This window comes from Pholis gunnellus (genome assembly GCF_910591455.1).
Source record: "Pholis gunnellus genome assembly, chromosome: 1".
NCBI classification, from domain to species: Eukaryota; Metazoa; Chordata; class Actinopteri; order Perciformes; family Pholidae; genus Pholis; species Pholis gunnellus.
This window is the reverse complement of record NC_136528.1, coordinates 30,052,063-30,077,488: the sequence shown is the minus strand read 5'-3', so window position 1 is coordinate 30,077,488 and position 25,426 is coordinate 30,052,063. Positions and strand designations below refer to the sequence as shown.

The 25,426-nt window shown below is 42.6% G+C and overlaps 1 protein-coding gene across 1 annotated transcript in view; it reads left to right on the top strand.

Moving 5' to 3' along the window:
- Positions 1-25,426, top strand: part of adamts18 (ADAM metallopeptidase with thrombospondin type 1 motif, 18) — a gene marked incomplete at its 5' end in the record, with an annotated part of 57,441 nt that overhangs the window by 16,713 nt on the left and 15,302 nt on the right. Inside the window, 13 exons of the mRNA XM_079178942.1 lie at positions 267-481; positions 1,606-1,689; positions 1,790-1,949; positions 3,665-3,770; positions 4,517-4,654; positions 4,755-4,908; positions 6,673-6,768; positions 7,802-7,950; positions 14,150-14,322; positions 15,342-15,472; positions 16,149-16,272; positions 16,600-16,844; positions 24,617-24,737. Of these exons, the coding sequence (XP_079035068.1) occupies positions 267-481; positions 1,606-1,689; positions 1,790-1,949; positions 3,665-3,770; positions 4,517-4,654; positions 4,755-4,908; positions 6,673-6,768; positions 7,802-7,950; positions 14,150-14,322; positions 15,342-15,472; positions 16,149-16,272; positions 16,600-16,844; positions 24,617-24,737 (1,896 nt within the window). The remainder of the gene's footprint in view (positions 1-266; positions 482-1,605; positions 1,690-1,789; positions 1,950-3,664; positions 3,771-4,516; positions 4,655-4,754; positions 4,909-6,672; positions 6,769-7,801; positions 7,951-14,149; positions 14,323-15,341; positions 15,473-16,148; positions 16,273-16,599; positions 16,845-24,616; positions 24,738-25,426) is intronic.

Here is a 25,426-nt window from a genome sequence, read left to right as displayed (position 1 = left end):
AAATATGTCCATTGTAATAGGGCTACATTAGCCGGAGGCTACTCAGCCCACAGGCTAGTTAACAGTTGTATCTCCCCTTCTCATGGTGAGAGGTAGGAAGCAGTGTGGGGAGTGAATTTCCTGTCCTTTCAACACCAGAGCCTGTGCCCTTATCACCCGGCACGAGCGAGGAAAAAGACTGCCAAGTTCTTTCTCTCTCTCGCTGTATTTATCTCTCTCCCTCATGGTCTCTCTGTCCCTCCTCCCTTCCTGTTTTGCCCTCCTAGACGCTCCCAAGCCTCCCGCTGAGGACAGTTTCATCATGCCTGACGAGTTTGCGATACCTGAGGTGGAAGGACCAGGAAGGGCGAAGAGATCGCCCATTAACTCCAACAGAGTGGGAGGTCTGAATGTGGAGACCCTGGTGGTGGCGGACAGGAAGATGCTGGAGAAACACGGCAGGGACAACGTCACCACCTACGTCCTCACCGTCATGAACATGGTGAGGGGTGGGAGAAGGCAGGAGAGGGAAAGGAGGAGGTGTCACGCAACATATGACAGTGATGGTTTGAAGATGCACAGAAAATCTGTTGTATTGCTCTGTTCCTCCCAGGACGTGTTCATTTATCTAACATGGGAGATTCAACAGAGCAGTACGACCTGCAAGGCAAGGGTCACGTGACGGACCACGTTAGACGAGCTAGCTTTAAGACTAGCAAGCTAATCTGCTAGCATAGTTTTTTCCCAGCCAGACATTTTGTAGTCTTCTTTATCAGAATATAGATACAAGTCATTTACATTTAAGGTGAGCTGATGGAACTTTTAAAAGAAGAAATAGGATGCTCACTATCCTACAAATGAAAAGTTGAATTCATAAGCATTAAAACGTAGCCTTAGGCTATAGTCAATGCACTGAAGGGTTGTGATGCTATTGCTTTAACTGGTCTGCAGCAGTTTAGAGTGACTAATGTCATCAAATGTTGACATTACCGAGTCTGTTGGGTGACTTTGTAAACCCGCTCTATTTGTGCTACATTTTAACTGTCACATTCTAATCGCTAAATGTTGCCAACATTTAAGAAAGAAAAATCGGATTAACTTGAAGTTACATTTGAATGAATATTCCTCGTGGATGAAATGTCAAATCTGGGGAGAAGTAAGCAAATCTGTTTCAAGTTTGTTTGTTCTATCATTTTAAACATTTTATTTTTCAAATCACAATTTGTGAAAATGTTATTGAATGTGAAAGGAGAAGGAAACAGGTTGATCAGCTAGCATTACTGCACTTTTTGCTGAACAGAGTTTTGCAAAATTTCCGAGGACAGATGTTGTTTCCCATTAAACATTGTCTAGCAGACAAACAAGCAGGGCTGCTTCAAAGTAGCTTCTGGATGTCTTCAGTCTGTCTTCAAAAATGTAAAGTTTGACCTTTACCCTCTATATTTGCAGTGCAAGACATTTTCATGATATAGGAAGTCTGCTGTTCTACCCATAAGCTAACCCAGATAAGAGCGGTGCATACATCTTACTTAAGGCTAAACATTATACTGTATTTCTGATAATAAGATGAGCGCACAGGACAATTAGAAAACCATAAATATTAGATTTTGTTCTACTCTTTTGCAGGTCTCCAGCCTTTTCAAAGATGGCACCATTGGGACGGACATCAACATTGTGGTGGTCAGCTTGTTGCTACTGGAACAGGACCCGGTGAGCTGATTCAGACTATAATTCTGCCAAAATATGTTGTTTTGCACTTATTACTGCCGAATGATGAATTCACTCTTGCTCTGTATCTGTTTTTTTCCAGCTGGGCTTAACCATCAATCACCATGCTGACCAGTCCCTCAACAGTTTCTGTCAGTGGCAGTCAGGTCTGGTCGGGAAAGGTGGCAAACGGCACGACCACGCTGTTCTCCTCACTGGATTGGACATCTGTTCCTGGAAGAATGAGCCCTGTGACACCCTGGGTAAGACAGCTCACCATAACAAGCCAAACATCCTACTTCTTTAGCCAAGTGGGAAGCATCAGTTAACAGAATGGAGTATAATGACAGAGTTCTGTGAGATGTGGGAGCTGTCTTCGACGGTTGTCAGCTGTCTTGCGGTGACAACATCCCACAATCCCTTGCACGAGTTATGTTGTAATTTTGGCCATGTAGACAGGGGAAGAGGTGATACTGTGGGTGTAGACATTACACCAAGGAGTAAAGGAAGACAGGTACAAGCTGAGGAGATTGAAGAATGGCACTCATTTATCACTGTGACCAAAAGCTACATTTTACTGGGAGTGTTGAAACACTGACGTAAACCCAAGCATGCGTGATTTTAGATAGTGACAGTGGAGATGCAGACAAGAAACATGAAAGGGGGCGTAACATGCATCAAAGGTCCTTGGCCAGAAATGCAAATATCACCTTGATTAACTGTCAATTAAGAAGAAAAGAGCTCATTGAAAAGTATCCTGCCATGGTAGTCCTTCAAATCTGTGTGAAAAACAACCATACGTGTCAAACACCAAGGTCTGGATAAGCTAAGTTGAACAAAGAAACAAATGTTGACCAAGAATCATGCCTCACCATGCGTGAAGTGACCATGTTGCACTTTAGGATGAGCTTATGTTCAGTTTATTCATAAATCTTAACGCGTGTAGGAACAAAAGGCAGCTGGAACAACATCAACGCAGCCAGCTAAGCTTGACTAATACCATAATCATATTGCTTTCACACCACTAACTGTTAGTAATCTCAGAGCAGCACCTTATGTTATTAACTGCATGAGGTAAAAAAAAAAAGAAAAGGTGAAAGGTGACTCATGATTAGAATGATTTATTAACTGTATGTTGTTAAAGTTAAACATCATTTAATTCATATTCATCAACCATATATTGATGTTTTTACTATACATGTTCTTATATCTTTGGGTCCATTAGGTAGTAAGAATATTTTCATCAGCTTGTCTGTTCCAGTAAATCCCACATCTAGGATCGCTTATCTTATTCCCTAATGTGGTCCGGTCCACCATCAGCAGTAGTCCTTTAAACCGAGCGGCTATCAAAGTCTAGGGACAAACTTAAGTCCAGTTGGCCCGGGCTTGGAGGTTGCAGCTGGTCTGAAGGCCTACACCATGCATTTATGTACGCAATACGCAGATGTGTCAGATGTTCGTTGTCTGCCAAATCTGTCAAACATTCTAACGGAAACAATGCGCTCAGTTACCCCAAAGGAAAAAAGCCAAAAGGATTTTATGGTTGGATGTTTGAATTTCTTACCCTTCAGCTTTTTATGTTGTCCGTAATAGCCAAATTCCTGTCTACACGTATACAGATATTCTTTTCCTCTACCTTTTGGCTTCTCGTCCACATGTTTTAAGTTACTGAAACAGATATTTTTGACTTCTACGGCGTTACTTTGTACCTGAGTGGACATGTAAAACGAAGTGTTTGGTAAACGATGAAGTCATCTTTTCTAATTAGCGCGTGCCCATTTCCCAACATTCTCAGAGTCTTCCTTGGCAGCAGACTGTTCCTGAAAGGCCATTTTTGCATTCTAGTGTGAATGGAGATATTTGGTAAAACGAATGTTGTGTGGACATCATTTTATTTGTTCTATATACGTGTAGACAGGGCCTTAGTATCTCATAATGCTAACACCTTTTCCCTCTCCCTCTTACTTTCTCAATGCAGGTTTTGCTCCCATCAGTGGAATGTGCAGCAAGTACAGGAGTTGCACCATCAATGAGGATACGGGACTAGGCTTGGCCTTCACCATCGCTCACGAATCTGGACACAAGTATGTTTGACAAAATCTGCAGCCATCTTAACTCTTATTTTAGTTTTGGTACACCACATGAGACCACACAGACCAAAACAGATGAAACTATGTCAGACCGTGGTGTCATTTTAGAGCGGTACAGTATACCAGTCACTCTATTGGCTGTGTGCTGTGAGTGGCTGTAATGAATATATATTTAATAAAATAAATGTGGTCTAATTTAAAGAAACAAATATTCTCTGAACTAGGAGCATTACGTCAGAGCACAACCTCATCCACTCCATGACACTTCATGAGAGACTAATGGAAACTGCCTCTGGCCACATGGCTCAGTGTTTGTGTTTCCATACGTTTCCATTGAGATAGAAGGCTGTCGATTTCATGTTGGGCTAAAACTAAAACACTGCAATATGTCAGAATATATATAAAATGCAATATCCTGATGAATTTGGTCAGCTTGCCCAGAAACACGATGTCTCAAGGCTTAAAACTGTTCATGGCAGATAAATTAACAAAGAAGTAACATGTCGCAGTGATGAATGAGTAAGTAAGTATCAGCAAGCGTGTGTGATTTTCTGATGACCGTAATGAGCGATATCTTTATTTTACTGTATCGTGTGAGTAAACAATGACATCAGCTTGATCAGTTGAAGAATAACCGTCATGTTCTTTTTCTTGGAAGTCCAAACTTCTACTCATTAAGGGACTTGCACTACATGTCTTTCTTTATAAACTATAAAGTTACGTGGTTCTTTTTTTGCTAGTTTTGGGATGATCCATGATGGTGAGGGGAACCCTTGTCGCAAGACAGAAGGCAACATTATGTCTCCAACTCTGGCTGGAAACAACGGGGTCTTCTTCTGGTCCACCTGCAGTCGGCAGTACCTCAGCCGCTTCCTTGGGTAGGTCTCATCGCCTCGTGCAAGTGCACAAGCACTTTCAGCTTTGCTAGTCCCATTGCTTTCTCCTTGACCGACACGATTGGTTTGCTGTGTTCACCAGAACAGCCCAGGCATCCTGTCTGGTGGACGAGCCCAAGCAGATTGGTCAGTACAAGTACCCTGAACAGCTTCCCGGGCAACTGTACAACGCAGACACGCAGTGCAAGTGGCAGTTTGGTTCCAAGGCCAAACTGTGCAGCCTTGATTTTGTCAAGGTGAGATCTTCACTTTATACACTGTTAGCATGGCGGCTATAGTCTGCTATTGGTTCACTCTCACTGCTCGCATCAGGGATGTTTTCCCCTGCAGCACCCAATTTCTTTTCAGCAAAAATGCTAAATAAAAATGTGCTGCCTCCCCAGCACCAAATATCAAAGTTAGAGACTGGCTGGTGATCAAAGTGGAGCATTTCGCAGCTAAAGCCAGATGTTTTTCTCAGGAGTTAAACAAAAAAAGAATATTGGACTTACATTCACAAATATTCAAACTGCCAAAAAACTCAAAATGCTCGTGTTGCTCCATACCTGCTGTATGTGTCAAATGGCAACTGTTTAATGACAATCAATCAACCATATCAACTGAAAAGGTGATGATATGTTGGACATTTCCTGCTGCTGTTTCCAAAGAATACGTTTTTCAGGTTTTAACCGGGATGCTCACTAGACACGATCTGTGCTAAGTCTCCTTTTGGAGAAAGGTCGGCCAACAAAGACACTATACACCAAAGTAAGAAGAGTAAGGAAAAGAAGAAGGATGATTCCTAAAAGCGGATCATTAAACTAAACCTGTATTGTGCCGTTACAAAGAACCAAATCTATAGCAGTATATGTGAATCGTCCTGGTTTTACGTGGAGCCCAACATTCCTAAATCAAGCATCATTCATGTGTCCCTTTGCCTAAACTAAGACTCACTAGATGAGCCTCCGGCTGGAGATGGAGCACCCGGATCACACAGGGGCTGCAATTGTCTGCTTTGCAGCGCTAATGGTGCAGTGCTTAATTGGCACTTTATTAATTAGCATGATCTTTGCACAACAACCCCGAACCCCCCACATTTGACCCACCTTTATAAATGCATTCTACAATCTGAATGGGAGTCCTCAGCCTTTACCCCCACCCCTCCGAAGCCTTGTGGTATGAGCCTTTATGTTGGGTGCAATCACTGGTGTTTATTCACATGTAAATACTGTTTAAAATACTACGGGGTATCCTCTCCAGGGCTGTAATTGCTGGGGAATCGACTTGGCCAAATCGTGTATATGACGGATTAGCACGCACTTCATCGCCTTGGCTATTCATGATCTCTCCAAATCCCTGCTATGTTTCCCTCACAGAAGATCAAATACTACATCTGCATTTGGGTACAAGTCAGTGGGTGGTAAATGAACCTACACGCTGATTAGCAGATTTAGGGCTGCCTTTCACAGTTGTTTTTTTTGTCCCTGATAGGCTCATGTAGAATGATTTTCAGCATGCTGGTATGGCTGTCAATCACCTGCTCGGCGTCAGAGAATAAGGACAAAGACTCAAACACACACCGGAGCGGCCTCTCCTGCTCCCTCCTTTCTGGGTTCTCTCTTGTTGTCAGTTGCAGTTGGGAGGGTTGCCAGACTCTGCCGCCTGTCTTTCGACCCGGGCTCTCCCTCTGTGCTCACTCGCTCGCTCTGTCTCCGTATTGTTGGGTCAGATGACACATGCAATTATAGCCTGTTTCATTAAAGAAGTACAGTGATTCGATTTGACACCAAGGCTTTGTGGAGGAGCTTATCCCCGGCGGGGGCTTATTGACCAGCGTGATGGTGGTCCTGGCAGGAAGCAGGTGCTAGCGGGTCAAGGAAGAGGAGAGAGGGGAGGAAGACGATGCCAAAAGGCTGTCAGTGTATGGACAGAAAGAAAACCGATGATGGTAAAATAAGACCGTATCTGATAGACACCTCATACTGTGTGTGTGTGTTTTGTGTTTTTGGCTTGTTTGACAGGACATCTGCAAGTCGCTGTGGTGTCATCGCACGGGGCACCGGTGCGAGACCAAGTTCATGCCTGCTGCAGAAGGCACCAGCTGTGGACCTGACATGGTGAGGAAATAGTGCATATGGTGCATACACCAATGAACAAAGTTCACAGTTCATATATTTATACGGTCAAATATGGACCGTATATATGGAGTGTCTTCTTTGAAACAGGAACAAATTAGATTCAGCACACTCTTGGTCCCTACGCTGGATAAAACATGAAAAGTGTCCTTTTTATTCAATTGTTTGCCTCTGCTGCAAAGGTTTACTTCCCACTTATAATATCGTATCAATTCATTTAACTCTTTCCCCAAAGGCTTAACTATTGCTTCAAACTAATTCCGAGTGACTAATATTTATGTGAGAGAAATTGAGGGCAAACCTTAAATTTACTTTCAAACTATCTGTTGAATTGATTTATCCCAGTTTACAGATCGACTTACTTACTTTGATGTGATGTGCTTGTTGCAGCTGTGGGTCCAAACACTTTTCCTGTGTAACGGCAGATTATTACCGACATTTCGGGTGGCTTGGATAAATCAGCCTTTGTTGTCAAGATGTCATGGTGTCCCCAGATCGCTGTAACTACTTCAGTGAGTGAAATGTTACAATAACTGTTAGAAATATTGGCTGTGAGTATAACAGCCAAGGTGTGATGAATTGCAATCATCCTTTTAAGTTAAAGTATTCAAACTTTCCTTGAGCCAAAGTAAATCTTGGCTTAAAAAGGTAGAGCAGACGGCTCGTGTGCCTGCATGTACCTGCAGAAGCATGTTTGCGTCTCCCAGCTGGACGCAGAACGGCCGTACCTCTTCACATGATCCAAAGATGATATTTAGAGAGACGGAGAGGTGATGATGTGTGTGAGTGCAGTGTTGTGCTTGGATCGACCCGGGTGTGGTGCATGTGTGTGTGTGTGTGTGTGTGTTTTGGCTGTAGCTAGAGAGTGTGGGTGTCCAGGTGTGGTGCCGGGCATTTGTCCAAACCACGAAACTCAGGCGAGAGGCCCGGGCCGACTCTCAAGTTCTGATAAGAGAGCTATTTCTGTGCGTCTTTTTCCTCTTCATTTGTTCCCTTATCTCTCCTTTTTCTCCAGTGGTGCCGGAGGGGTCAGTGTGTTAAATACGGGGAGCACGGTCCCAGGGCGGTCCACGGCCAGTGGTCGGCCTGGTCTCAGTGGTCTGACTGCTCCAGAACCTGTGGAGGAGGGGTCATGTACAGGGAGCGCTCCTGCTCGAGCCCAAGGTATCCACGCTAGCACACACTCACACGATCATCTGATTCATCGACTCCTTTTTAATGCTATCAACGAGCCAAACGGATGACAAAGTGATTCATGTTGTCATGTAGCTGCTTCTACAGTGAAACAACTGAGTTTGGGCCCAAAAGCAATTCATGAAAGCCTCACGTCCCAAAATCCTTCCTTTCTGAACACCTGAAAGCGCCGTCTGCCAGGTAGCTGTCAGCACAGACATGCAAACACACACACTGTACGTGCACACCCACACCCACACACACATACATACAAGTAGCAGATAACGGCTCTCATCAGTCAGGCTGACAGTCCAGACAGACAGACAGACAGACTGTGTCTCCCCGTGCTCCTCCTAACATCATGCTCTTTTTCTCTGAAAGCCGTCGAGACAGTCAGCAAACGTCCCCTTTTGCTCACTCACACAAACATAATTCTGCAGACCCAGATCCCACAGTGCTTATCTCTTTGTTAGCAAAATGCTCGGTGAATGTTCGTACAAGCACGTGAGAGATCCTCAGTTTTACTGTTGTTTCCTAAATGCCTTGTTGTTATCCATCAGAACAATCTGGAGATTTATTGGATGTTTTTAGCCTCTATTTCACTTTCATACAACCGATCTCTAGATTTATTAGAAATCTGAAATAAAGTTGTTGTCACAATGCTATGCACAGTTGATTGATTGTCATTGTCTGCAGAAGCCAGCAAGCACCGACAACACTGGCCCTTTAAATCTGAGGATGTCTGCAAGAGGATATTTAGAGAATAGATTTATTTCCAGATCATAAATGCCATTTCAGCCCCTCCTGCCTTTTTCTGTGTAGTATCTGTAATCAATAGTCCGTCTTACAGAGCATACTGACATTATGTTGTTGTTTTCCTTGAAAAATGTGTGTTTATACTGGTAATTTCCCCCATACTGTAACTCAGGAAGAGTCATGATGGGGATGGGGAAACCAGTTAACTGTGATTTTATTTTCACCTGTGGGAGCCATGGCCAATCAACAGGAAACAAAGTCAACACAAATTCCCAGACAACCCCTCTAATGTTCTTCTATTTGTGTGTCCAGCAAGCTGTCAAGAGAATTTGAAGCACTCCTGATATTTAATATTTAAAAACTGAAGATAAATTGGTTCCTATAACTAGCGAGATTCGGCTCAGCTAATGTTAAGCGAATTTCATGCTGTTTGAGGACAAATGTTTCACTCGATAATGGAACAACCTGTTGCTCTTCAACAATCAAAGGAAACAGCATTGCCAGGAATGCAGAACTCGTATTCATGCATGAGCACACACATCCACACTTACAGTACAACCAGAATCTCATACCACACTAATAAGGATTATGAGTATGACTGATGTCTAACATCCAAGGCCACTGCACCACCTTGATTGGTGGATTCATCTCATAATTCATCACACAAAATCTGCTGTTTGGTTTGTACTGTTCATGAGTGCCATCATTTAGGAATTGTTGGCGCATTGCTATCTTAAGGCAGCAGAAAGCGATTGTGCCATTGACCAATAAAAACCTGGTCTTAAGTCTATGGCGCAGTATTTTCCTGCTATTTAAAGGGCACATTATTCAGATAGAAAGATGTTCCTACATGCAGGTTCAAAACTAAAATGTTGTGTCAAACATTTAATTTCCTGAATTGCAATGCACTAATTTAAAGTGGAAATGTTTTTATTTATGTGAAGGGAAAAACAAATTCCTCTGTCCCACACTCGGAGGCTTCCCCCACACATGTTATTTGTCCAACAGTATGTGTAAGGAATCCGTGAGTGCTTTTTTTATGCCTCGCATGGAAGGTGCACACACACCTCAGTCTGAACTCAGCGCCTCCCCTCCTCATCCCTCTGTGTGTGTGTGATACTGGATTGGTGTGAGAGTTTAAATGTAAGGCTACTTCAAAGTTTGCCTGCCCTCTCCCCCTAAACGGCTGTGTTTTGAGCCCTAACTGCAAGCCAGCGCGTTATGCAGCCTCCGGATTCAGGGCCCCCTCCCGTCAATGGACAATGCCCAAAACACACCTGGTATCAATTACGAGACTAAATACAACCCACTTGGCCATTGCGCCTTACTTTGTGCCCAGATTCTGCACCATTTAACTAGCGAAGGTGGAGTTGGACATGCCCTAATTACACTTGTGCCATGGAGATCATGCACCATAGATCATTTGAATAGAGCCCTTCCTCTCCAATTAGCTATTCAACAGCTTTCAGTGCTTACAAAACTGACAGTTTCACTGCTTTCATTTCTTAGTCCTTATCATAGTTCTTATGCTTTCTGTGATTACACTTCAGCTGAAGTCTGAACTCACTTTATTACTTCAAAGTACAGGAGAGTACCCTTTCAAGTCTCAGGTTCACCTTTGGAAAAAAACTATGTTTCAGTTTTTCTAACTCTCACAACTTCCACTGTTTAATCACTCATTACTCCAACTGCTTTCAGTGTTTACATTTCAGCTGACACTTTAACTGACATCATCTTTCAGTTTTTACATTTGAACTTGCACTAATTTCTTTCAGGACTTTGACTGACTCCAGGCCAATTTATCTTCTTCACGTTCAACTCCCTTCTGTGCTTTATCTTCCTTTGTATCTTCAACTCCTTTCAGCACTTTCCCCCCAACTGATACTTCAACTTTACTCAAGGCGTACATTTATATTGACACTTCAACTTCATTAAGCACTTACACTTAAACTGGATGTTGAACTTCTTCATCACTTCCATTTTAACTTTTTTCAGTAATTGTACATTGACTGCCTACTATGACTTCAACTCTTTCAGTGTTTCAGATATTTCAAATGTTAAAATAGTTTTTACTGTGTTTCGTCACTGCTTACTTAACACTGATGTAGATATTCCGTCCGTCACAGCCGACTCGTCTCTTAATCCTTGTGAGGGATCAAAGACCAAAAGGGTTCAGAGGCAGACCGGCCCTCATATGATACACATTATACACCAGAACTGGCACACCAAAAAGGGCCACAGAGTCCTTTAAACCAGGTTAGCTGTCAAGTTCATCTGTCATTCCTATAGATAGATGGAAAGATGGGGAGGGCTGAATATTTATTCCAACAATGCCAGGTCATGATACCATTTTCAAAAAGATACAATGGGTCAACTAGTTGCCAGATCCCTCTCATGTAAAGACAACATAATTAGTCTGGTGTATGTGTTATGGCATCTCTTCCCCTCTGTCACCATCCTCAACACATTCTTCCACCAGACCACACTCAGACCGTATCACAACTGCAGCATGTACCCCTGAGTCATGTTTTAGTCCCTGACTCAGAGTGTTCAGTAATCTCTGCGATTATTTTGGCAGGGCTCTTAATCTGAGCAGAACAAGAAGGATTAGCCCGAATCTTCAACCCCAAAATGAACTGTCTGGACACTATGGGTGCTATTCCTCAATGACGCAATTTAAACATATAGTTTCTTGTCGGACTTGAAGTATGTGTAGATACAATTTATAAATGTATGGGAATCAATGTCTCAAATGTTGTCAAAATCTAATAAAATGCCACGTTGTTTGGAAGTTGACCATAAGGACATGACAGCTTCTTGTAGGTTTTCACCTCTGCCCTACTACAACATTTTCACTCAGCAGGAACAGTCTTAAAAATCCTTTCATTTGATTCTGCACAAACTCATCCATTTTATGAGTCCAGCAAGTATCTTTTGGGGAGGCTTGTAAAAGAGTTCTATTGGATCGGAGTATCGGAGTTGCTCCCAGACAGAAAATGAATCTTCTTCCATCCCTCCGCTTCCTTGTAGACCACCTGCCAGATCAAACGCGGTCAACATAATCCTCACCAAGAAGCCTGGGAGATTAGGTTCACAATCTTGACCTGGTTTTGTTGGGAGCACATTTTGTTGCACACTGCATTTCAAGCGAGTGGGGAGGGGGTAGGGTGAGGGGGCGATGGTTGGTGTGGTCTCTCGGTAGACTTGTAAAGGAGATTTGCTTGGCCCGTTGCAGAGCAGTAGAATAAGGATCTATTTGGGAAGTTATGAGAGAGGCAGAGAGGGGGGGGGGGGGGACTCAAGGAGAAGACAAGACTAGACATGATGACCTCTGACTTGCAGGAGTTCAGTCTCAGCTTCTGTCGCTGGGCAGATTTACCGGCCTCCCGAGGCATTTAAGCATCCTTAAGAGGCCTGAGGGCTCCGTTGGAGTTGGGGTGTAGAGACAGAAGAATAATAACTGAAACACAAAAAATTGATATTTGACAATTTTGGTTTCTGTCTTGTTCTTGGAAGTAGATTTACAGTTGCAAAGATAATAGATGATCGAGGGAAAGGAGAGGAGCGGAGAAAGACAAAGAAGAAAAGAAGTTGAGAAACCAGCACGGTTGTGAAACTCAGGCTGTCCAGAATCCAGGAATTGCATTCAACTTTCTCAAGTAAACTGTCCCTCATCCATGCTCGGCTCTGATCAGAAGGCCTTGACTGATGCGGTATACAGTGTAGTCCCCCACTGGCCTGCCGTAAGCACATTACCATATGGGCTGCATTTGTCTGCAGCTAAGTCTTAATAGGATCAGGCCTACGAAAACCTGGGCCAGATCCCCCACCCCCCCTCCAACAAGGAAAACGAGATCAGGACCGAGCAGATTTACACACATACACACACACAAACACACCTTGAGGAGCTCCATCACTCTTGGCAGCTAGGAAACTGTTTGATTGAGTCCAGGTCTGAATGCAGGGGATGAGCAGTTGGAGTTGAATAACAATGCAGTGAAACAACATGCAGCTTTTATTACTGATTGTGGCTGACATTCGTTTGATTCAGACATGTTCAAAACTGTTGCACTGGTGCAAGAAATACTAAAAGAAATATGCCTCCAGTTGCATTCTCTTGCTGGTGTTAACCGTTTAATCGTTTTGCAGTTCCTTTTCCAAAGTGGTTCATTACGCTGCAACACTTAGTGAATTGTTTTTATTGGACGTGTTTGATCAGCATGGTTCCCCAGTCTCTCAGTGTGTGCTGACCACTTTGGTAAATAGCTAAACTCAATTTTCTCTGCTGGTGGTTGAGTTGGAATCCGGAAGAAGTCAGACGTGGCATCCTTATATTGTCTAACTGTCAGGACTCTGCTTCTCTCAAAGTAGTGATTGCTTTTATCCCTTTTAATGGCATATTAAGTCTCCATTACCTGTTTATGTTGTGTACCAGCTATTTCCGTGTGGTTAAAGAAGCCTTCATTTGGTATGGTGTGCAAACTTCTCTTTGACAGTCGCATTAAACCAACATGATCTTTAGTCCTGCTTAAAACTCCAATATCCTGACACTACATTGGTGGATGAGATGGAATCATTTTAGTGAGTTAAGGCAGCATATTTGTTATGGATGAAAGGAAATGTAACAGAGAAACTGTTAAATGTTACCATCTTGGATTTTATTATGTTCTTCTCAGCTCGTCAGTCACAAAGATTGGGACACAAAGTTGCCTCTCGAAAGCCTTCAAGATGCTCTTTTAAGTTTTCTTATCAATACATAAAAGTTTATGTTTTATTCTTGTATGAAAAACAAACAAAAAAATGTCAAATATAATAGTATGTGAACCTTTTGTTCACTGATAAAACAATCCACTTAAACAAATTGAGTGTATATTTGAGGTGTCATCAACATGTTGAATGTATTTTATAACTCGTTTTATTTCAATATTTGGCAAATGTTCTCGGCAGCACGACCTCATACCTAAACGATAGAATAGGTCAATTGTCAAAGTCTCCCAAAACAACAGATATAGCCGTCGCAGTTTTAAACACAAAGTTAACTTGGTAAGTTAAGTAAGTTAACTTAAATACAAAAGTTAAAATAAGCCAACGTTGACTTCACAAGGGAGGTTAACACCGGTCTCCTGGGGAAAAGTCTTGTGTTTGTATGACCCATCCATTCACCCCGATCTCCTCACTATGCAAACTTTTTCACTCTTTGTACTACATCACCTGACTTCCTTCTTTGGGTGGTCTTGTTCCCTGATCATCTTGTCAGTACAGCTGTATATCATTATAGAACTTTTGGTCAGTGCGGTAGCTGTAATGTTTTGTAATTGTCTTATTGGTATAGTATGGTTATGATCAACAGACCTGTAAACCTTTTCTTCTTCTTCTTCTTCTTCTTCTTCTTCTTCTTCTTCTTCTTCTCTGTCTTGTCCTGTCTTCCACCCAGGCCACAGAACAATGGTAAATTCTGCTCGGGCTCCAGCCGTCTCAACCAGCTGTGTAACACTCGGCCGTGTCCTCTTAACTCTGTGGACTTTCGGGCCCAGCAGTGTGCCGAGTACAACAGCAAGCCCTTCAGGGGCTGGTACTACAAGTGGAAGCCCTACACCAAAGTGGACGGTAAGGTGATCAGTTCATGTAAGACCCAACACGTACAAAGTCTGTTCTGTCTTGTGGTTCATTGCCTCATTTGCCCGGAGGTTGTTTTGGTTGTTATTTTTCTTGTCTCTTCTTCTTCCATTATTGAGAGATCTTTTTGTATCATTTTTCTTTCTCTATTGTAAAAAAGACACATATCCAAGGACTATGAAGACATCTCCACTGTATTCTTGGCACGTAATGCGCAAGAAGAGAAACCTCATTGTTCAAAGAACATGGCGCTGCTAAATACACAGCATTTCAGCATGCTTAGTGCAGGCTTTTTCTTGTCTTAATTCCGTAGATCTTTTCATTCTGAACCCCGCTGTACTCTGCGAGGTCTTAATCTTTTTCATAAAGTGTTTCTGTAATGCCAACCTCTATTTACTGCTGCAATGATTAGGGCCAAAAAGCTGGAGGAAACTATCACTCTGTGTAATGTGCATGGGAGACATGTAGCCACCTGCACCCTCTGACACAGAGGGGATGGATTTAAAGAGGAAGCCTACGGGCCAGCTTTGTTACACAGAGCGAGGGAGAGAGTGCAGTGGAGGGGAGCAGTGCGTTTGGCCGTCATCCCAGGCCTGTTTAAGCTGTTGATGAATGGGAGGTGATGTCGAGAGGAACAGATTCTGAACTGCCTTCTGGGACCTTGGGCCAAGTCACCTTCACCGTCATTTATTTTAATCAAAGACTGCTGTAGAGACTTGTCTGTGATAACTGATCTGAACCACATAATAAAACTGCAGCCTCACATGAATACCCCTGGGTGCATTCATATTCAGTTCCTGTCTTTTCCAATTCAGCTTCATCAGGAGCTGTGCATACTCCGTGTTTAACAGGTTGGAGCACAGTAGCCACAATTTGAGTTCACCAAGTCATAGAAGAACTTGTGAATCAGTAAAGTGAAGTGCCATTCCACCCAAAAGTTGCACTTTTTCCTGCTGCTACCCTTTTTTTTTTTTACTGTTACTGTATGTATCTATGTGTTCTGTGTGCAGATGAAGACATCTGTAAGCTGTACTGTATTGCAGAAGACTATGACTTTTTCTTCGCCATGTCTGGCAAGGTGAAAGACGGCACCTCCTGCTCAGAGCACAAAGGAGACGTCTGCATCGATGGAGTGTGTGAGGTACACTGTCTGGATGGGTTCAGCGTGCTGTACGGAAAAACGTACCGGTCCGACTTTCTTCAGTTGCGATACCCATACCGTTACCTGGGCTTTGGGTACCGGCTGATACTGTGTACCTATCTGATATCAGTGTTTTTTTATTATTATTATTTAAATTATATAATACAAATAATAATAAAAATAAATACATAGATGTAAATGTGATTGTATGGTTTGATTAAAACGAAGCAGTCATGTTGTTTGCCATACATTTAAGGAGTAATTCTTGCCAATATGACATATCATTTCTTATAATATGCACAAGGGCATTATAATAAAGAACATTTCTTTGTCCCAGCATGAATTTACTTCAGCATGTTAAATGCTGCAGTGAGATGCGTGCGAGCAGGTGTTAACAACCCGGCTAATGAAGTGTAATATCCCTCAATTTGTTTTGGGGGATTTCTTTGAACAAAACAACTCTAACATCTACATTTTATTCCATATTTCTCCACATTCAATCTTTGAGGTAATGCTGCATCACCCCACCATTGCTATATTTTCCTTATAAACCAGATGTCAACTAATAATACATTAGTTGATTCCTCTTAATTCTATGTCTGTCCACATTCATGGCATGTGTGTGTGTGTTTTTTTGTGTGTGTGTGTGTGTGTGTGTGTGTGTGTGTGTGTGCAGGCCGTAGGCTGTGACCAGATCCTGGGCTCTAAGGCCTCTCTGGATGCCTGCGGAGCCTGTAAGGGAGACAACTCCACTTGCAGGTTCTTCAAGGGCCAATACACCCTTCAGCACAGAGCCAACGGTAAGCCTGTCTTTGTTTGTAGTGTGTCTGTGCATGTCGGTTAGCATAAACTTCTGCAAGACAAAGGGAGACTTAAGCAGACAAACAGAGACATACAAAATCCATGCACAGACAAATGCATCTAATCCCACTTCATAATGGACGGATTCACTTCATCCACTAGCACACATGGACACGGAATAAAGTTAAGCACATGATGGGGTAGAGCCGGGATGGTGGTGTGTGTGTGCGTGTGCATGGGTAGCAGGAAGAGTGAGAGAACGGCATTAAAGAATTATCTCGGCATGATTCAGCCTTGACTTTCTTTCCTTATCCTTTTTTCCCCAGAGTACTACTCCATGGTTGCAGTCCCGGCCGGGGCACGAAGCATTCTTGTTCAGGAGATGGAGGTGTCCACCAGCTACCTGGCTGCCCGCTCCCTCAAGAGGAAGTACTACCTGACCAGGGACTGGACTGTGGACTGGCCGGGGAAGTTCCACTTTGGTGGGACCGTGTTCGACTACCAGCGCTCTTTCAACAAGCCAGAGAGCCTTTATGCTGCCGGTCCTACTAATGAGACGCTGGTGTTTGAAGTAAGCCGCCGCTGCCGAGTGATGTCCGTTCGGGGCAATTGACAGTGACAGGGTCCCTGGCAGAGCTGCCGCGCCTCTGTTTTTTTTATACGTCTGGATATGAATAGGCTTAGATGAAAAAAGGAGTTTGGGGTGGTAGGGAGAAGCGGGGTGGTTGTAACTGTCTGTGGTGCCTCTGTGCGATGCTAATTGTGTTCGGTGATTGGTTACGTCGGGGATGATCTGGGGATGGGTGGGTGGAGTGGAAGGCTTTAATCAGATAAATTGGGGGGTTCAAACCGCCTGTCCTGTGCAGAGCAGCCCTCTTTGTGGGTTGAAAGAAAGAGACTATAAGGCTAAAAAGTGGAAGAAGAAGAAGACAAGAAAGGTTCGTGACATGTCAAGGATTAATTAAAATCAAAGTCAACAGTTTAAATGGTCGGTTCACCCAGAACAAACTGTCAAAGTGAATTTAAGACGGTAGTCTCAATAATCACCTCCTCCCCTCAATCTCTGCCACCCTGGTGACTGTCCATTAAATGCAATCGCACTGCTTTTAAAATCCACTTTAGAGTCTGTCTGAACACAGTGTAAATAATTCAGTGCTATTCTCCAGAACATTTTAGAGGTATCTTAAAACCTGGAGAAAAATAATAGATACACCTGCATGGACAGATACTAATAAGGTTAAGTGAGAAATTATGTTTTGTGCAATTTAGTCGAACCAATCCCTTCAGCATCAATAGAATAATGCAGCCACCAGGAAGAGGGGGATGTAGTACAGTGGGTCTAAATCAGCCTTGGTGCCACTTTCACCATTCAGCTCAGTCTCACATGGCAGAAGCCTGCCTCTTGTTTATATGCAGTGCAGTTACTTGGTACTGCCGGCTCCAGCATAACACAGTCACGTGTTTGTCCACGAACACACACTCACAGCCATGGATGTGGCCCCCATGGCCGCTGATCTCAAAAGTGCTTTGTTGCAGCCATGTGATTCATGGCTAATAGAGCGAGTAAAATCCCTAAGTCAACTGCCCCGTTAGAGGCAGGGATGAAAAGTATGAAATGAGATGGTTGCTTTGACTGAGATGTTTTGCATAGTATGCACATGTGATTTAAGAGCTGATGGTCCCTTTTTTTTGCCCGACTTTTGTTATCAGTGTTGTGTCAGAAACCGGAGCTCCGAGGGGAGGACGAGTCTTTACCCGTCCTGAAGCAGCAGAATGTGATGCTGGACAGGCCTATCCTCCAGAGAGAAAAACAATTATTCCACAAGTGGCTGAGTCATTATCTTTATGACTTTAGGGCTTAAGTGAATGGTGGTGGGATGTTCTTCTCACATAACTTTGTCAGCGAAAGCATTTATTTTCTTTTGAACTCTGAACCCTAGGTGTGGAAACAGAAGTGGAAACCAGGTGAAGAGTAGACATGTGGGTTTCATTTCCTCCATGGGTGAAGTGGTAGTCGTGTAAAAGCTCTTCTCCCCTCCGTCCCTTGGGCTACTAAAATTGTTCGACCATCAGGAAACATCTAAATGTTTGTTCTAGCTATTTTAGAAAAGAGACTTCTGGTTGTGGGCAGTTTAGAGGAGCAGCTGCTGTAGTTGGCATTTGAACAGCCCATTGTTGTGCAGACTAGTAACAACAATCTAGAAATGTCATCCCAAAAGACCTTGCAGGGTACATTTTATGATAAGTTCTGAGAAACTTTGCAAACAATTCTGCTTCAGCAATTTTTGCATTCTGCAATGCCACAATCTTGTTTTCACTGAGCGAGAGATGATTCAGGTTTGTTTCTTTCTTTTAGGAATGGAAATCAGTATGTCAGTAGGTGGGACAGTTTGTTGGTCCACACTGAATTATCTCAACTGCTATTATATGGATGGCCATTACAATGACACGAGACACATCTCATCATCTACTTGATGGATTAGCACAACGTTGGGACAAACATGAGCCCAGGTTTATGATGAAGTAACTAATGCCGTTCCCATCAGCCTTGGCTGTACTTGTGGGTGATGCTGATTAGCGAGTAGTAGCATGCTAAAGAAAGATGGATAACACGGTGAATTAGTACCAGCTACCGCTGTGCCTAAGTATAGCCTCACACAGCCTCACACAGCACAGAATGCTAGAGCAGCGTTTTTTAAGAAGCTACCACGTTAGTCGTCAAACTTATTTGGAAGAGAAATACAAATTAAATTGTATAACTGTCTGTAAGTTTGTTGATCAACCTCCTGGTTCAAGTTTGACCTGCAGGACTTGCGCGTCGTTGTGCGTGTTTCCTGTGCAATGAGAGAAACATAGGGACATTTTCAGGTGCACTCAAGTCTGGGTTTTACTTCCAAAATGAAGTGATTTAGATAATGGTGCTGAACTACTGGTTTGCGCACATCTGATCGTCGGACCATTCGGGTTTCTTGCCCTGTCGTACTTCATGGAGGCGATGCCACCGCATTCACCACTTGTGAGTACAGCGTTATCATAAGCAATAGAAACAATTACCCAAGACCCAATTTTGAATAACCCTAAATATTCTTTAAAGAAGAGACTTCGCTTGGTCTGACAGAGCTCCTCCTGCTTGTCCATGTGTCCCAGTTATACATCTGCTGCAGATCTGCAGATGACACGAGCATAATCTCTATAAGTATGTCCTGTAATTACAAAACGGAGAAACAGAGTTGATAGGGTGAGAAGGATAGAGAGAGGCGGGAGAGTGAGATTAAAAGATTAGGAATTCTGCAATTGAACTCTTTGAATGTGAGACGTTAAGGTCAGGGCACGGGGACTTTAACTGCAAATGGAAAGAGCCAAATGAAGGAAAGCGAGGAGGTTTTTTTTTTTCCACTGCTGATCTGAATCAGTTTCACACATTCTACTTAACTCGCGCTGTCACAAGAAAATGGAGAGAGTACGTGGGGGAGGGTATACACATCAGTCACTCACAGACCCTTACTCAGCTTGAAACTCCAAGGAAAAAAATAAATACCGAGGAGTGTGAGTGCAAACTGTGACAAGGGGTTCACATCTATACAGCTGCTCAGCTGGTAGGGGGGAGGAAGGAAAGGGGGGTTGGGGGGGTAGCTAACAAGAGGACGAGGAACATATGGCTGAGGTCTCAGAGGATACAGAGAAGGATTATTCCCTCTGAATTGACATTCTTGTGGTATGGCGAGGGTGACGTCATGCCAGTCCAGGGCAAAGCATTGTGGGCCCACATGTCAGATAGACAGATGTCTGCCATATTCTAATTCATCATCATCTCATCTGACCTGATGAGTGGTGTGGTGGCTGGGTTGTGAAAACCAAGACACACTGTGGTCTGATGTACTGTAGGAACGAAGGGTCCCATCAATCACGCATCGGGGACTCGGCAGGCACACTATTCACATTTCTGTGAACCAAAGGAATCCAGTTTGAATTTAAAGCTTTTTAGGACAGTGCATTTGAACTGACTGGACATTAAGAGGCAGAGAAGTTTCTTTATTTTTTTAATCACATGCTCATGTGTCTACTTTCTACAACTTTTAAGTTTCTTTTGTGAAAGTCTTCTGATCTAATTATGAAGTCATTCACTTTGCTTCCACCCTGCTAGTCTGCTGCCACGGCAACTCTTTGCTTGTCTGATTTTTTTTTATTTGAACTGATGCACCTTATCCTGTTAATTCACAACAATATATTAATATTCTCATAATGCATGTAAATAGGCACCTTTGCTCAGCGTTGGTATCATCCTCTGCCTCATGCTCTATCCATTCTTTATTTCTGCTTTCTCATTCTTCTGTATTCTGTCACGTCTCCCCGGGGTTAACTTGTTTGCTTTGCTAGTTCTCTTTATACATCCATGGCTGGGATCGAGAGTGCACGTGTGTATGTGGGCATGGGACGGGTCCTGTCCATGTGTGTACGTGTTGATCTGATGGATTTTTATTTATAGATATTATTCATGTTATTTCTATGCAAACTGGGTCTATCCAACCGGACAAAAAATGAAACCCGAGGCAACACTTTCCACAAACCGCAGACCTAGCAACACTTTGTACTTACAAATGTTATATATAACTTCCAAGATGCATTGTGGCTGGAAACATCCAATCAGAGAGCTTTAAATGTTACTAAGTATGCTGCAATGGGTGGAAGCTACTGAATACAGAATTGAGAAAACAGATAATGCAGTCTGCAGCTTCACTTGTTCCCAAATACAGAGATAAAGCGTTGTGAATTGTATTGGCCACTTGGCAACTTGAGATCTTGCAAAGGAATATGGATTATCGAACCCAAATGTAGCTGTAGAAAGCTTTAAAAATATTAAAGTTAAAGATTCATTTATTGTCATTCTAAAAAAGGCTTTATGTTTACCTTATGTTCAGCTTTGTGATCGGTCAGAATGCACTTTCTGTCCTCGGCTCGCATACTGCTGATGCAAACTGCAGCCTGAGGAAAGAAGCCTGGTGGTACGACAGCGGATACTTCTGTGTTCGCTTGCCCGACGGCATCAGGGTGTTGCTGGGGTAGGTATTGTCCCCAACTATCCTTTGGACCCTGCGTAGGAACCTCACCTCACCAATATCACGGAGGCTTTGTCAGTATGTCCATGTCAAAGTATGTCCATAAAGTGATAGCAAGCATGAAGTCATTGCTGCTATTGTGACTGATTTGCAGGAGGTTTGTAGGGTTTTGGTTGGTCGTACGGGGAGGTAGGATGTTTTTCTCTGTTTTTATTGGATTTGGTGTTTGGTTTTGACAGCTGTTGTCCCAGACTGAAGAACTAGAGCGGAACAGGTTTGGATATGTCTGAAATTATTAATTAAATCTCCTCTTACACAATGTTAATGCTGTGGTTGATTGGCTGTAAGTTATTCAACTTTGCGGATGGCTTAAGAAAGACTGATTGGTTGTCTCTATTAAATGGATTACAAAGAATTCCAGCTGAATGTTGTTTTCATAGCTGCTGATTTACATCATTGGCAATTGTTTGGCAAAGAAGAATGGGCATAAAGACCTGGTGTGGCTCGTGGTGGTCATTGTTTCATGGCAGTGGGTTTTGGTTTGGTTGGGTGATAGTATCAGCAAAGGAAGTGTGGGCGGTAAACAGTTGCTGGTTCTTATTCAGTTTATAGTAAAATAGGCCAGGGCCACCATTTCAACATCAGACAGTGCTTTATGTGCCTGGTGTGAAATGAAGCAAACCTTTGGCTCTAGTCTAGTCTATATTGCTGTATTAGTGCTCGGTGGTGTGAAAAAATCCAAGCACAAAACGTCTCTGCACTTGGGTTCAGAGTTACATACATTTCTCTGATCAATGCAGAATATTATGCACAGCAGGTTTCAGCATGCAAGCCTACATCAGTCTGATTAAACTGAAGCTTTGTCTGAGTTTTGAATGAGAATACAGATAACAGGACAAGTTTGTTTGAGCGCAGAGGACCTGTGTCCCCTGGACCAAATCGTGACTGCCCACTCCAAAACTACAGATCCTTTAGGGGTTGTTAACAGGAAGTGTAATGGGGCAATTGATTCAAAGAGTTGCCGACAAATTTATGGCATTTTGTCAAACTGGCACTATTATTTGGAATTAGCTATTTGCAGTTCCTGTTAACTATTACTGAATTACTTTGACACTGACGAACATTTAAGATTTATTCATTACAAATTCCTGTTGCTTTTAGAACACTGCCATGCACCAGACCATTTCATCTCAAGCAGTATCTTTGCCTCACGTCTCTCCCTACGCGGCCCTCCGTTTTAATGGGATATAGTTTGCATGTGAATGCGCCTGTCTGGCTGTCCTTCCAGCTGTTCACAAGTCTGTGAACACTGTACCAACATATGTAGATGTGTTCGTCTGACATTGGACAGCTCTGTGATTCTTGCTACATAAACACATCTCTTTTTGCCTCCTGTCTGGAGCCGGGCCAACCATACACATGGACGAGTATACATGCAGCAGAAGGTGATTGGTCCAGTCCGTGGATGCACCCCAGGACTGTTGCATGTGGATTGAACCCAGAAGATGCTTGGCTTTATAAGTTGGATGCTTGATGGTAGATTCCCCCTCCTTTAGAATATACCCCAAAGAAAATACACACTAATTATGGCAGATATTGATAGACTTGGTGAATGGCTGTTGACAGTTGGATTTAATACAATTTGCCAAATGGATTAAGGATTAATACCCACCCAACCTGAACTTAATTGAGGTGGGCTTTAAAAGAAACATAACTGCGTAAAGCACAGTCCATTGCAGCATTTTGAAATGAGTCCAAATGACACACTATTAGCTGACTATTCAAATTCTTCACATTGGCAGTGAATCCTCATGGTTGCTGTAATGATAGCCTGATGCTTCTCCTGTAATGGGTAGGTCTGCTTTCGTTCATCTGTTAGACTCTGCTTGACTGGAATATCCAAATAAATCTCCCGAATAGAAAAAGGTAACTCAGAATTACCAGCCCGTATAAAGGATGTGGTACAAAAAAGAGCTAACGAGAATGGAAATTGTCCCTCAATTGTGCGCTCTACTGTCAAAACAAAAAGACCGTGTAATGGTGTGGTCAGCCAGTTTGGACTAGAGATGGAACATAGTGCTCCTTAATGTCTCTGGAGCCAGCTGGTTAGTGGGTAGTGGATCTAACAGCTCAGTGGGACCTCAATGGCTGAATTTGGCTGCCACGTTGTCAGTGCTCTTACCTTTAGTTTCTTGCAGTGGAATCCATAACAGATGGACCGTTTGTGTCTGCTCTCCTTTCACTGCAGATGAACCTTTTGGTCTAGACAGTGTGTGGCATACTGTATATATTGTTGGAGTTCTACCAATATAGAAGAAATTACTGATAATGATTAAAGTCAAAGGCAAAATAATAATAGATATGTAGTTTTCACCCAGTTTCATTGAGAGAAAACCAGTGTTTCCACACCAGCAAACCAAACGTTTTGTCAAAATAACTACACAACAGCACTGAACAGTTAGAGGTTTGAAGCTAAATTTGCTTAAGTGGTGTGCCCACATTTTACAAAAATGTCTTCTGTGTCTGCTGCTCTTCAATGTAATTGAATATGTTAACTCTAATACAGTGCGTGGCCTGAGTAGAAAGTACACAGGTATGAATTTGCCCTGTATGAATTTTGATTACAGCATGCTAAATAAAGCCTTGACATGCACATATGGATCTGCTGCTGGAATTTCATTCCCAGAATGTTCTGGGAACATTTTATTAAACTTTTCTCCATGATGTTAAAACAACACATTTTCCTGTCGTAAAACCAACATTATTGTTTCGTTCACAGAACGATCTGGTTCGGTTATTTGAATGTTCCAAGAACGTTACGTTAACGTTTCCCCATAACGTTCCCTAGATGTTCAAACTGCAGGTTATGCTGACAATAAACAAACCTTATTGTTACGTTCCCAGAATATTCTGGGAAGGTTAGTTGAATGTTCCAAGAAGGTTACTTGAATGTTTCGCCTTAATGTTCCCTAGATGTTAAAACGAAATGCTTTTCTGATTGAAATACGTTATCGTTAAACGTTATTTGAATCTTCCTAAAGGGTTACTTGAAAGTTTACCCATAGATGTTTGAACTGCAAGTTTTTCTGATTTAAAACCATTGTTGTTACGTTCCCAGAAATATATATACACACACACACACACACACTCACACAGTGTATATCTATATATATATATATATATATATATATATATATATATATATATATATATATATATATATATATATATATGTATAATTCACATATGGGACACTTTTCTGATGTACTGTGCTCTTGCCTGACAGATCCTTCTGCAGGGAAAGAACCCGGGTGTAGTGTGGGAGTACACCCTGCCTCGCACTGAGAGGAAACCCGACTACAGCTGGGGCGTGGTGCGCTCTGACTGCTCTGCTCCGTGTGCTGGAGGTGAGACTGTGTGTGTTTGTAAGTGGACCTGTACATGTTTGTCTGGAGAATGACTCTCCAAATACTTTGTTATGCGTCGTGTATAGTTTGTTCGCTAAACCCCTCACTTGGATGGCAGTTTTCCAACTTAACAGCTTGGTTCGGCTTTGGATATCTCCACATGCACACACAGAAGCATGAAGTAAGAGCAGCAACTTGGTATAGAAAGAGTTTGGAGTTTTGCTACTTTGTTACTCAAGATAGAGTTACATTTGCCAAACACATCAGCTATTCCTCTTCTTTAAAGTTGTTTCTCTTGTTGCATTAAAAGTCAAAACATACTGTTTGAAAACACAAACATGTACATATATGCAAGCTTAGTAGCCAAACAGGGTGACATTAGAATAAAGTAAGTATCATCTTCAATTATTCCCTTATACTACTAGCTTTACACTGCAACACCAGATCAATGCTGCTTCTTCAACTGGTATGAATGCTGACTCTTTGTCCGAGACATTCAGCTTCAGCCTCAGTCTCTGAGCACAATCTAATGCACGGAGCTGTCAAGTGAATATTTAACACCCCTTCTACAACAGCATTTTCAAACAAGCCATGGAGCATAATAATATCTTAATTAGATAACTTATTTTTGTAATAGCCAACAATCTCGGCAAACAATTAGAATAAAAAAGTGGTCGAAATATATGCAT